At 38.9% G+C, this 12,300-nt stretch overlaps 1 protein-coding gene across 1 annotated transcript in view; it reads right to left on the bottom strand.

Annotated features, from left to right (window-relative positions):
• Window positions 1–12,300, bottom strand: part of IL16 (interleukin 16) — a 167,970-nt gene that overhangs the window by 17,954 nt on the left and 137,716 nt on the right. Inside the window, exons 14-15 of the mRNA XM_069098690.1 lie at window positions 10,509–10,990; window positions 4,099–4,255 (exon numbers count right to left, since the gene is read on the bottom strand). Coding sequence (XP_068954791.1) covers window positions 4,099–4,255; window positions 10,509–10,990 — 639 coding nt within the window. The remainder of the gene's footprint in view (window positions 1–4,098; window positions 4,256–10,508; window positions 10,991–12,300) is intronic.

Below are 12,300 nucleotides of genomic sequence, written 5' to 3'. Positions count from 1 at the left end.
AGCCAAACATAATTGATTCTACTAAGGGAGAAAGGGAAAGAGAAAAGGAAGAGAACATTTTTTAAGTGCCTACTGTATATTGGGCACTGTGCTTAACTCTTTACAAATAGCATTTAATTTGATCCTTACAACAATCCTGGGAGACAGGGGCTATTATCATTCCCATTTTACAGAAGACAAAACTGAGACTGACAGAATTTAAGTTTTTTGCCCAGGGTCACACAAGTAGAAAGTGTCTGAGTTAAGATTTGAATTTAGAAAACTTGAGCATTAACATCATAGAATCAAAGCACTTTGGAGGTGGAAGGAACCTTAGAGACTGTCCAAAGCAACCTTTTAGTTTAATAGATAAGAAATCTGAGAATGAAAGAGACCCAAGGCCTCAAAGACAGTTGCTAAGAGAGTCATAAACAGATTCCTGAACTCCCAATTCTGAGCAAAGTGTTCTTTTGGCAATACCCCACTGACTCCCAGTGAAGTAATTCAAAAACTAAATTATATTCCTTTAACTTTTAAACCTTTAACATTTCCTTTTGGCATTTAGCTTTTAATTCTGTTTTTAAAAGATAATGGGTTTAGATGACTTCATTATTAATTAAAAGTCAGAGACAACTCTGACTTCAAACATGCTCATTTTGACTAGTTCACACAGAGCTGTAGAAACCTCAGGGATCATCTGGTCCAACATCATCATTTTACAAGTGAGAAAAATTTGGAGATGCAGATAAAGTTGCCCAGGGTCACATAGGTAGTAAGTGCAAAGTAGGATTTGAATTCAAGTCTTACTGACTCCATTCCAGTGTTCTACCCTATTCAACCATACTAACGTGACAATTAAAAAGGGTTGCGAGACATAGTTTCTGGGTAATTTATTCATTTTATTAATAAGACCAGCATGTTTTTAAGGATAAAGGATGACCAATTAGGATAAACGAAGACCCCTAACAGTGGAGGGCTCACAGATTATAAGCCCTTCAAAGAATAGATGTTCCCAGGCATGGTGACCACCTCTGATTGGTTAACAAAATGGAAGGTGGGCAATATCAAAATGAGCATCTCAGGGTACATGACCTGTGTCACCCACCTCTTGGTCAAAGAGACATCAATATCCATATGACCTGTCTGACAAAAGGGAGGATTTGGGAATACAGATACCTTGTTTCCTGGACTTCCTCATGGTCCTTTATGCTTTCTCTAAGACATTAGCCTAAAATTAGAATTTCTTTTACTATGTGGTTAGATCTTGGCCTTGGTAAATCTCTTTTAGAGATTTCCCATGCTGGTTGTTTTCTAAATCAGGAACTAGACCTTTGGTGTTGATTCAATAATTAGTTATTAAATACAAGAGAAAAATAATTAATTTCTCACACTAGATATGCTTATGGTTAGACTTAGCTAGGTGGTAGCACAGTATACAATGCTGGAATCAGAATTAGTAATAAGTGAATTTGAATCCTGCCTCAAAGATACTTACTCTCTGTGCAACCCTAGGCAAGTCACTCAGTCTCTATCAGCTTCGGTTTACTCACTTGTATGACAGAAATTATACTAACATTTACTTCACAGGGTTGTTGTGAGCAACATTTTAAGTGGTATATGTAAAGTGCTTTGCAAAATGTAAGGTGCAATATAAATGCTAGCTATTTTTGTTACTTTTGATATTATTTTTGTTGTTATTGATACCCCTTCTGATAAGAATAATGATTTTGAGAAAAATAAGTGAATTGTGTCTTTCTTGGTATTTTTTAAAAAAGGGGAGAGAAAACATAGTAAGGCCTAGAGAGATAAATGACTTGCCTAGAGTCACACAGATACCAAGTAGCACAGTCAGGATCCCAGGCAGGACCAGGTCTTCTGTCTCCAAATCCATTATTTTTTCCTCTGTGTCAAGCTATAGGTAACATAGACTAATTTTCATGGCTGCTTTTACAAATGATGTAAAAAGACCATGGAATTTAGAATTAGGAAACCTATTTACAGTCCTGCTACTGACTAGCTATGTGATGTTGAAAGAATCACTTTACTTGTCTGGGGGCCAGCTAACTCATTTGTAAAACTTGAGTGCCCAGGAATCCAAGGGAGGTTTTGGACTTTGAACTGGGACTGTGCTCTTTGGGAATTGAATTAAGCTATGAGAATAATCCTCTTCCTCTCCCCAGGACTGAAGTGGTACAAGAGGGGAGGGGGATTGTGCCTCCCCTATGTTGAGGGAATATGTTTATATATTTATGGCTATCTTTAGAAGTAAATATTGCTCTTTGTATAAGTCCCACTATCTTCCAGTAGCAAGAGTAAAGGAGCATTTGTATCGCACTTTGCAGTTTATGCAGTGTTTTGTGCAGTTTTCTCTTCCATATCATGACTTTCCCCATTGTGGTTTTGGTATATCATAGGTCAGCATAAGAAATTTCATGGAAACTTCATGTGAGTTTTGCAAAAGCCTCAGATGACACGTAAAGATCAGCACACAACACAGAAACGGTGTAGAAACTCAGAAATGCATAAAATATATGTATAGTGTTGTATAATATCCAGATACTTTAATACCATATAATTCAGACTTTTCTGGTATTAGAGGAAGGCCCACAAATTTTATGCAGATTTTCCAGATCACAGGTGCTGTTCCCCTACCCCCCATGATGTGAAAGGGATAACTATATACATTACCTTGTGTGAGCCTCAAAACAAGCCTCTCGGGTAAGGACAACAGAATTATTATCTCCATTTTACAAGTAAAAAACTGAGGCTTTGAAACATGAAGGGTCAGAAAATTAATATCTGAAGTTGAGTTTGAATTCAAAGTCAGGAGCTCTTTTGGTGGAATTCCTAATTCCTGTAGAAGATTTCTTTTGAACACTGACATTTCCAAAGTACCTTTCCCTAAGACAACTTTTGATCCAAATTATTCTTTCCATCACTATAAAACCTTGCGGTGAGGCATCTATAGACACATCATCCAGTTACATCCTTTCTCTGATATGGAACACTTTCTACATATCATAGACTTAAGGCCTTCTAGATAACAGGTTTTTATATCTTCTAACATCATGTTCTCATACTGTGAAATAATGATGAGCATGTGAATTTAACAACTCTGCTATTTTAAATGCAACTTCCCATAATTTCCAATAGTATTACCTTCAAACTTACTGCACACTTTTATATGCATATGTATATGTGTGTGTATATATATATATTTCATCTCAAATCTCATTTCCTTTATTTATAAAGCTATAAAGAATAGATGTGAGGGTACCATGATGATGTTTCTTTGAGTGCCATTGGAAAATTACATAGGAAATGAAATCAGACTAGTTAGCACATCATCCTTGAAATGAAACAATCTGCACAGTCCCTATTCAGTGTTATTTCCCACACTATTGCTTCACATTATCCTTGTTGGATATCACTAAGCATGGCATAGTGCATAGAGTGGCTGGCCTGGGAGCCAGGAAGATATGGGTTCAAACACTGAACATCCTAACAAATCCTAGTTGTGGGATTATGAGCAAATCATTTGACCATTCACTATCCCAAGATAACACACCAAAAGTGTACATTGCAGATGAGTTGTTGAATTACATTATTGGAAGTAGTTTCCTTACTAAGAGTTTCCCACAGAGATGAGAGAGAGGAGAGGAGAGAAGGGGAAAGAAGGGGAGGAGAGGGGGGAGAGAGAAGGATGAGGAGAGGAGAGAAGGAGGAGGAGAGGAGAGAGAGAAGGAGGAGGAGGAGAAGGAGGAGGAGGGGAGGGAGGAGGAAGAGAAGGAGGAAAAGGAGAAGGAAGAGGATGAGAAAGAGGAGGGGGATGAGGAGATGAATTTTCATCTGCTAATGTTTAAGAGGAGTATCAGTAAAATGTAGTGGATAGAGAGATGGCTTAAAAGTCAGGAAGCCCCAGGTTCAAAGCCTGCCATCTGGCTCATCTTAAAGAGAGGCTAACGCGTGCACAAATACACAAAATGACTATCTGACTTCCACTCAAGTTTTAGAATCAAACTTTTCAGGTTCATTTTCACAACTCACAACTGCACCCATGCCGCAGACAGAATGTTACACATTCAGAAGCATGTAAAACTATTTAAAATCCAAACATACCTGTCCTGGATACATTCACTTGCTCTGATTCTGCTGGGGTTGAGGCAAGAGCCTCACCACCCTCTGTTTGAACTGAAACTCTTGATTCTGAACAAGATGGGACTTCACTCAGAGTTATAACAGTTTTCTTTCCCCGTAGCTGCAGGTTTCCCACTTCCTGTGGTGTAAACAGGAAATATAGTCTGTCAAAACGCCATGCTATAAATGGTAAGAATTGCTATGGGCACAAGCCATCTTTGTGCTCTTGATTTTGTCCTCAACATAAATCTTAAGTAATGCTCAGGCTTTTGCTTTAGATGAAAAATTGTGTAACAGCTTCACAATGAGCCATTTCAACTACTTGGCGGGGGAGGGGTGGGCATGGTGGAAAGACTTTAATGACATCTCTTCCTATGCACTTGTACAGAGCTAAAATGGGTTACAGTCACTGACCCAACCAACCTTGTGGCATTGATTTCCTGTTGCTTTAAAAAGAATTTCAATGCAGAAACTATCACATTCTTTCTACTCAGTTAGTTTGTGGAAAGTTGGTTTATCACAAAATTAAATTAAATGCAAAGCTTATAAATAATGCACTAAAAGTCAAAGACAGGGATTTCACAGGACCTCACATATACAATTGGGGGAGTGGGTAGAGCAGGGCAAGCAGCTGCTGTACTTTTGGGGATAACCTTGAGGAGGAAAGCCTGAAAACTGTTTTCTTAGGTTTCAAGGAAAAGGTCAAAAGGATTATTATTTAGTCATGAGTTCCTGATTCCTGCCTGCTTGATGGTCTCCAAGGCTCAGCATCTAGGGCAGCAGCTTGTTTCCTGGACCTTCTCTTGTCACCTGCTCTGCTCTTCAGAGGAAGCAATTAAGTCGGTGCTTTGTGTCTTCCGCCTTGTATTGAATTTTATGTCTCTGATCTGTGCATGCTGAGAACAGATTACCATCTGAGAAAGACATCATTGAAATAACTCCCTAACATTTTGCAAATTAAAATACTGTTCAAAGCTGCTCTTTCCTTTGTGTTCTACTCATTTAAAAATTTAATTGCTGCATGGTCCTTTTTAGGCTTTTTTAAGTTGACAAGACCATGAAAGCAGAGGAAATTTCTCCAGTGAGGCATTAAACTGGGACTATACAAGATTTTCACATTTAAATTACTTCAAAATAAGTATCTAGACAGAAAATAGCCATTCATATAGTATATAGAGGCAAGGTGTTATAATACATGGAGTAGGGATTTGGAGCTGAAAAGATGCGTGATACAGATTTGCCTCTGATGTTGTTTGTACTTTGTTCTTGAAGAGGAACAAAGACATCAAGAGGGTGATGCCTTGACTTGCAGGTGGATTGGATTGAAGTGAGGCAGAGCTGCACAAAGTCATCAGTCTCACTCTCTCCTCCAGGGTCATTGGAATCTAGTGACAAGACATAGGTCAAGATGACTGGTGATGGCCCTAGATGCAGTGGGAGACATTGGTCTTTTTAAGATAAAGTCTCTCCGAGTTCTCAATTTGTCAGAGACAACACCCATTCAGTAATTACAGGACAGGTAAGAATGGGGTCTAAAGATTGCCTAGTTATCCTTCAAAAAAGAATTAATGTAGGAGGGGAAGACCTTAGACATTTACTAGCTATGTGACCTGGGCAAGTCACTAAACCTGTCTGGGTCTCTATTTCCTCATCTACAAAATAAGGAAATTGGAGCTAATAACTTTTAAGATCCTTTCCAGTTCTTAATCTATGATCCTAATGGAACTCCTAAAGGAATGTGTAAATGGAAAAAATGATTTAAATGAAAAATAGACAAAACTCAAAATGCAAGCAGTGCTAGCCTGTACTAAAATGATTAATTTAGAAGGGCTGTTTGGATTTCCACCAAGATAATGATCTTAAAGATAATGGAGCATCATAGAGGGCACAATGGCTATGTAACATAGAGGAAAGAATGCCAGCTCCATGATCAGAGGACCTTGGTTCAGTTCCTGGGTCTATCACCTTTACCTGTGTGACTATGTGCAAATCACTTAACCCTGCTGGGTTTCACTTTCCACAGGTCAAAAATGAGAAAGTCGGGGTGGCTAGGCGGCACAGTGAATAGAGCACCAGCACTAGAGTAAGGAGGACCTGAGTTCAAATCTGGCCTTAGACACTTATCACAAAAACTAGCCATGTGACCTTGGGCAAGTCACTTAACCCCAATTGCACTCCAAAAAGAAAAAAAAAACAAAACGAGAAAGTTGTACTTGGTGACCTGTAAGGTCCCTTCCAACTCTTGATCATATGAATGGATAACCTGAAAGTTCATTTTTAGCTCTCAATCCATGATCCTATGATTGGCAGATGTATTTCCACAGAACATAAAAGAACTAAAAATACGGTACTTTTAATGGAATTTTCTATCCTTCAGAAGATACTATAATTAATCACAAAAGAAAAAAAAATTAAGGATGCTGTGTACCCAAAGCAATATAATGTGGCTCAAACAAAACAAAACAAAAGCCTTTATTGGTGAACTCTCTCTAAACTATCTCTGTAGCCCAACCAAGCATTTTGGAGAGAGGGTGTTCCATAATGAGACAAGTATTTGTCATGCTCATGTGACAGAGTACATCCATTAGAGTAAAATGACTGCTGGGCAGACTTGCTGGTCCCTCCATTGTTTGCTCATACCCAACACATCTGCCATCCATTTTACTTTCTTGACAGGCTTTTTGGGGGAACCTTATTCAGCCTCCTAAACTCACTTTAATTTGTTGTTTCTTTTTATTTCTGAGAAATTTTCTTTGCTTTATGTTGCTGAGAATATTGCCCCCAGTTCCATAAGTGGGAGTCTCATTGTTTTTTTTTTTCCTATTGAAAAGAGGCCATTTGTCAAACTGTACCCTCCAGCAGCAGTAAGTTCATGCCTACTCAAGGACTTTCACTTAAGTGGTTATGCTTCACTGGTTAGCACAGTTCCTTCACTTCCTGTTCTGTTTCCAGGGTCACCAAAAATGTGACCTCAAGGTCCATGGAGAGTACACACTAGTGCCCCCTTGCACTCTGTTTCCTAACCTGTGCCTTTACAGCCTGGCAGATAAGAATCTCTTAAGTTTTGTCCTCTGCTCTCTTAGGCCCTCAGTCATAAGGATAAATGACATTCATTTAAAAAAAAAAAGGAAGAACTACAGCAACTCATTAGCTAAGGACAAAAGCAACCACATCCTGCTCTTTGAGGAACTGAACTTCCTTTTTAGCAACCTGAGTTCCTCTTCAAGATTTCAGGCTCTCACAATACTACAAATAGCTCAGTTTGTTTCTTTATTCAATAGTTTTTTTTTTCTTTCTCCCAAATTCTAACTACAAAACACTTAAGGATTCAAATCCTGTATCTGTCACTAACTTTCTATGTGACCTTGGGCCAGCCAGTCATTTAACCTCTCTGGGCCTCAGTGTCCTCATCTATAAAATGGGAGGGTTGGGCTAAATGACCTCTGAGGTCCCTTTTAGCTGTAAATCTCTGGTCCTATGAACCCAAGCTGTCAAACTATTTCAGTCGTGTCTGACTCTCCATGACCCCACTTGGAGTTTTCTTGGCAAAGATACTGGAGTGGTTTGTCATTTCCTTTTCTGGTTCATATTACAAATGAGGAAACTGAGGCATACAGGGTTAAGTGGCTTGCCCAGAGTCAAACAGCTAGTAAGTGTCTGAGACTGGATTTGAACTCAGGTCCTTCTGATTCCAGTTCTATCCACTGTACCACCTAGCTACCCCTATGAACCTAAGTATCCGTATATTATTTTGTACACTTTGACAAGAACTTTAGTACTGAATTAGCTAAATTAACTATGAGAATCTGGATGTTGGGCCTAATAAAATATATTGAAAATCCCATGTTCTGGCTGTTCTACCTCCCTCCATCCCTCCCTATAGCAGATAGGAGTAAGGCTGGACAAAGTACTCACCAATGAGTAACAATTGGAATATACATACATATATACATATACATGTATATTTAATGGTGAGAGATGAAAGAAGTCTGAAAAGAGAGTAAGGAGGCCCAATATGTTCACACCCATCTAAATGGACATTAATTGATCAATTAGCATTTACTAAGTGCCCACTGTGTGCCAAGTTAGGCAAAAATGAAATATCCCCTGTTTTTAAGGAATTTAATTCCATACAGACAATATGGGCACAGAACAGTAAGACAGCATGTTTTCTCCTTAAGACATATAGTGGGCTTGAGAAGCGTGAATGACCTGGGTAGTAAGGAACAGGTAGAGGCTCCCATCCCCATGAATCAGAATAAATACCATTGGTATAGTCTTAATAGTATAGCTAGAGAATAGTTATATATCAAAAAAAGACACATGGCTTCTGCTCATGTCTCTGTGCCTCTGAGTTCTGGACTTCCTGACCACACAGGCATTGTCTGAAATAGATTCATTTACCTCGGGCTTGGCCTGGGGTACATACAATAGCCTGAGGAACAATGCAAGGTTCCCTTTCTGAAAAATAACTCCTCCACCAACCTCCCATAGCTAAATGTCCCCTTCTACACTTTTACCCTTAACAGGTCAAAAACAAGGTATACTGAGTCTGTGTCTTTTCACCTGAGAGCTCTGTCTCTGGAGACAGAAGACATGGGCCTCAGTTTTCTCACCTATAAAATGAGAGGTTTGAAGTAGATGACCTCTGAAATTCTTTCTAGTTCTAGGGCTATGATCCTATGGTCTTCAATGACCTTTTAAGCATCATTTATTATCCTTATAACTTAGCTGGAAGCAATGTGTGTGTATATATACATACATACACATACACAATGAATAGAGAACCAGCTTCTAAAGGAAGATGGACTTCTGACCCATACTGAACAATTTATTTGACCCCTCCATAATCCAGGCAAATCTCTAAGAGAATAAGTTTCAGAGAAGGCTTCAACTTGCCTCGGTGGAGATAGAGTGCTCATACTAATCAAAGTCCTGATCCAATTCCCTTCCCTATCCTCTAACTTACCCAATCAACCTTGTCTATACCCATCTAGCCTATCCTAGTTTGAGAATCATTCTTAAATTTAATTGAGTGATCCCTCAGTGTTGATGCTGCTTTGGGTCTACCTCAAGAATGACATGCATGTTCTTCACACATGCTTGAATATCCATCACTTAGAAATAAGTGTGTTGTCTTCTCTCACCAAAATATAGTTACTAAGCAGCTAGAGAGCCAGCCTTGAAGTCATAGAGGGCTGTGCTCAAGGCTCATCTCTGACAGATACTGGCTGGTTGACCCTGGCCTAGTCATTTAGCAGCCTCTCAGTGCCTCATACAATTCTCTAAGTGGCAAATCATAGAACACTTGCTATTATTTTGGGGGAGACAAGTTTACTTACCAAGAGTTCCCTATACCAATGTAAAAAAATGTATATATTTAGAGTTACATCAGTCTTACTTTTGCTATTGTTTCTAGCCTAACTATGTAATTCCAAGGCCTAAAAAGAACCTGAAGTAATTGTTTAGAATGTTCTCATGGTCCTACATAGAAGACAGCGAACACTCGGTGTGCAGGCAGGTGTACTTCCAAACTATTACAGAAAAAATTTTTCCCTGTAATAAAAATCCTCCATAACTTCCAATGGAAAATGCTGTTAAACCAGAGATATCAAATTGTCACTGACTTGATGAAATGCTTAATTTCTTTTAGAAATTTTAAGGACAGAATCCTAAAAGTCATCTATCCCAATTCTCTCATTCTACAGATGTGAAATTTGAGATTTAAAAAAGGTTAAGTGACAAAGCTCTCCCAGTTTGATCAGAGATAAGGTTAGAATCCAGGTCTCCTACCATTCTAGTATTTGGGGGTATATACTATCAATGAAAGGTAGGTATTAATGGCTATCTATATATTCAATGTGCATGTGATTCAGAATATTAGGGAGATTGCTGTGCAGTCTACTATAGATGTACCTGTATTCTCTGGGCCTCAGTTTCTTCATCTATAAAAGGGAAAGAATGAAGTAAATAACATCTAAGCTTTCTTATAGCATCTTAAGAGCCATCAGACAGGGAAGATAGGTGGCACAATGAATAGAGCACTGGCCCTAGAATCAGGAGGACCTGAGTTCAAATCCGGCCTTAGACACTTAACACAAAAACTAGCTGTGTGACCTTGGGCAAGTCACTCTTCTCCAATTGCCCTCCAAAAAGAAAAAAAAAGAGCCATCAGAAAGACTGTACTTGTAAGTCCCAAACACACCCATCTAAATTTAAACTAAGCTCAGAATAAAAAGCTCATTTCTGATTACATACTAAAAGAAGCTCTGATAGAGTGATTGAAATCCTCAAGATCTACTGGTCTAATTAGAAGATCTGATAGCGTTGAAAATCATCAATGCTTCATTTATGGTAAATATTTAGTGGGTATTAATGCAGTAACATCTTACTTGCTCCTTAGTTGGAGATATTTGTTCAACTGATAACGAAATCTCTTTCCCATTAAGGCTCTGCTGCTGATCACTAGAGGCCACATCTGTTTTAAAGTATTTTCTGGGTGGAGGTTTGGGCTTGGAAGCCGTGGGCTTTCTAACCAGAATCTCAAAGGATTTCTTGACTTTCAAGGGTTGGTGGCACTCCTCAGTCCTCGCTGGAATTTGACCTTCTGGACTGGTCCTTGAAGATGAAAGCAACAAAGCCGGCTCCTGGGTCACTGGCACATTCCCAACGGCAACTCTTGGCTCAGAGTCTGAAGGCTGCTGTGGGCTGTTGTTGCTGCTGTTCCCAACAGATGAGGCAGGGGTATAACTACTGTCACTACTAGATCGGATCATGAATTTCTGAGATCTTCGGTGGAAAGGAATGGAACTCCTCTCACTCTCCTTTTCACACGTGGGTCTGCCATGCCAGCTACTCTCTAGTCTTTTAATACCTGCAATTGGAACACAGTGAAACTTCTTGAATAAGATTTATTTAGAAGACAGTAATCCAATTCTACACTACTTCTTATGTTCCAGAATTATACTAGGCATCACCAGAATAAAACAGAAGTATTTGAGGAAATAGTCCCTGTCTTCAAGGACCTTATGAGCTTCTAGCAGGACAAGACCTCCCCCTACACTCTATAGGTTAAAATCTGTTATCTTGATTACCAAGGAATATGTAGGTAAGCTATGAATCAGTAACATTCTAGACTATGATACCATGGACCTGAGCATAATCTTGGTCAGATATGAAAGAGAGAGAGACAAGGAAGAGTGTCTCATAAAATCTTTTGGGCTATTGGCATCATTAATAATTTTCCTTATGATCATCATAATTTTGTTCATATTTCTCCCTAAGAGGGCCCTCAGTTTCCCCTCAAGGGTTAACATTTTAGTTTAACAAGAAATCAAATGCAGACTATATTTTATCTAAATTGATCAAAAAGGAAAATAGATAAGAAGCCTTTGACCCATGTTTTTGACAGTTACAAAAAGTTCTTCCTTTCCCTAAGACACTTAACTGTGTGACCCTGTACTAGTCTCAGCCTCAATTTCTTTATCTGAAAAATGGGGATAGTAATAGCACCTACTTCATGGAGTTTTGAGGATAAAATGTGATAACACATGTGATAACATTGTAAATCTTAAAGCCCTAAATAAATACAAGCTGTTATTTCTTCTTTAGGGGACATTAAAAACAACCCTCTCTAGTGGATCCTAGCTTCCCTCTAGACATAGACAAACCACATGTGTCTCAATATCAACAATAATAATATCTGACATTTATATGTTGTTTTAAGATTTTCAAGGCTAAGGGGCGGCCAGGTAGCACAGTGAGTAAGAGCACCAGCTCCAGTGTTGGGATGACCTGAAGATCGAATCCCGGGCTCAGACACTTAGCACCCACCCAGAAACACCTGGCCGTGTAACCTTGAGCAAGTTACTTAACACTGATTGCTTTAAAAAAAAAAGATTTTCAAGGCTCTTCACAGAAATTATTTCATTTTATCCTTGCAACAATTCTGGGAGGTAGATATTATTATCTTCATTTTACAGATGAGGAAACCAAGTCTGATAGAGGTTAAATGATTTGCTCAGGGTCACATAGCTAGGAAGTGTCTGAGGCTGGATCCAAACTCAGGTCTTCCTGATGCCAGGTCCAGCATCTATCCTCAGAGCCACCTCAGAAAGGAATAGATCCAGGCTACTATTAGATAGATAGATAGATAGATAGATAGATAGATAGATAGATAGATAG

The sequence above is a fragment of the Petaurus breviceps genome, unplaced genomic scaffold (genome assembly GCF_028583685.1).
Source record: "Petaurus breviceps papuanus isolate PSGF00001 unplaced genomic scaffold, PetGlider_PUasm1.0 37, whole genome shotgun sequence".
Classification (NCBI taxonomy): Eukaryota; Metazoa; Chordata; class Mammalia; order Diprotodontia; family Petauridae; genus Petaurus; species Petaurus breviceps.
The sequence above is the reverse complement of the archived record's forward strand: the minus strand, read 5'-3'. Positions and strand labels throughout refer to the sequence as shown.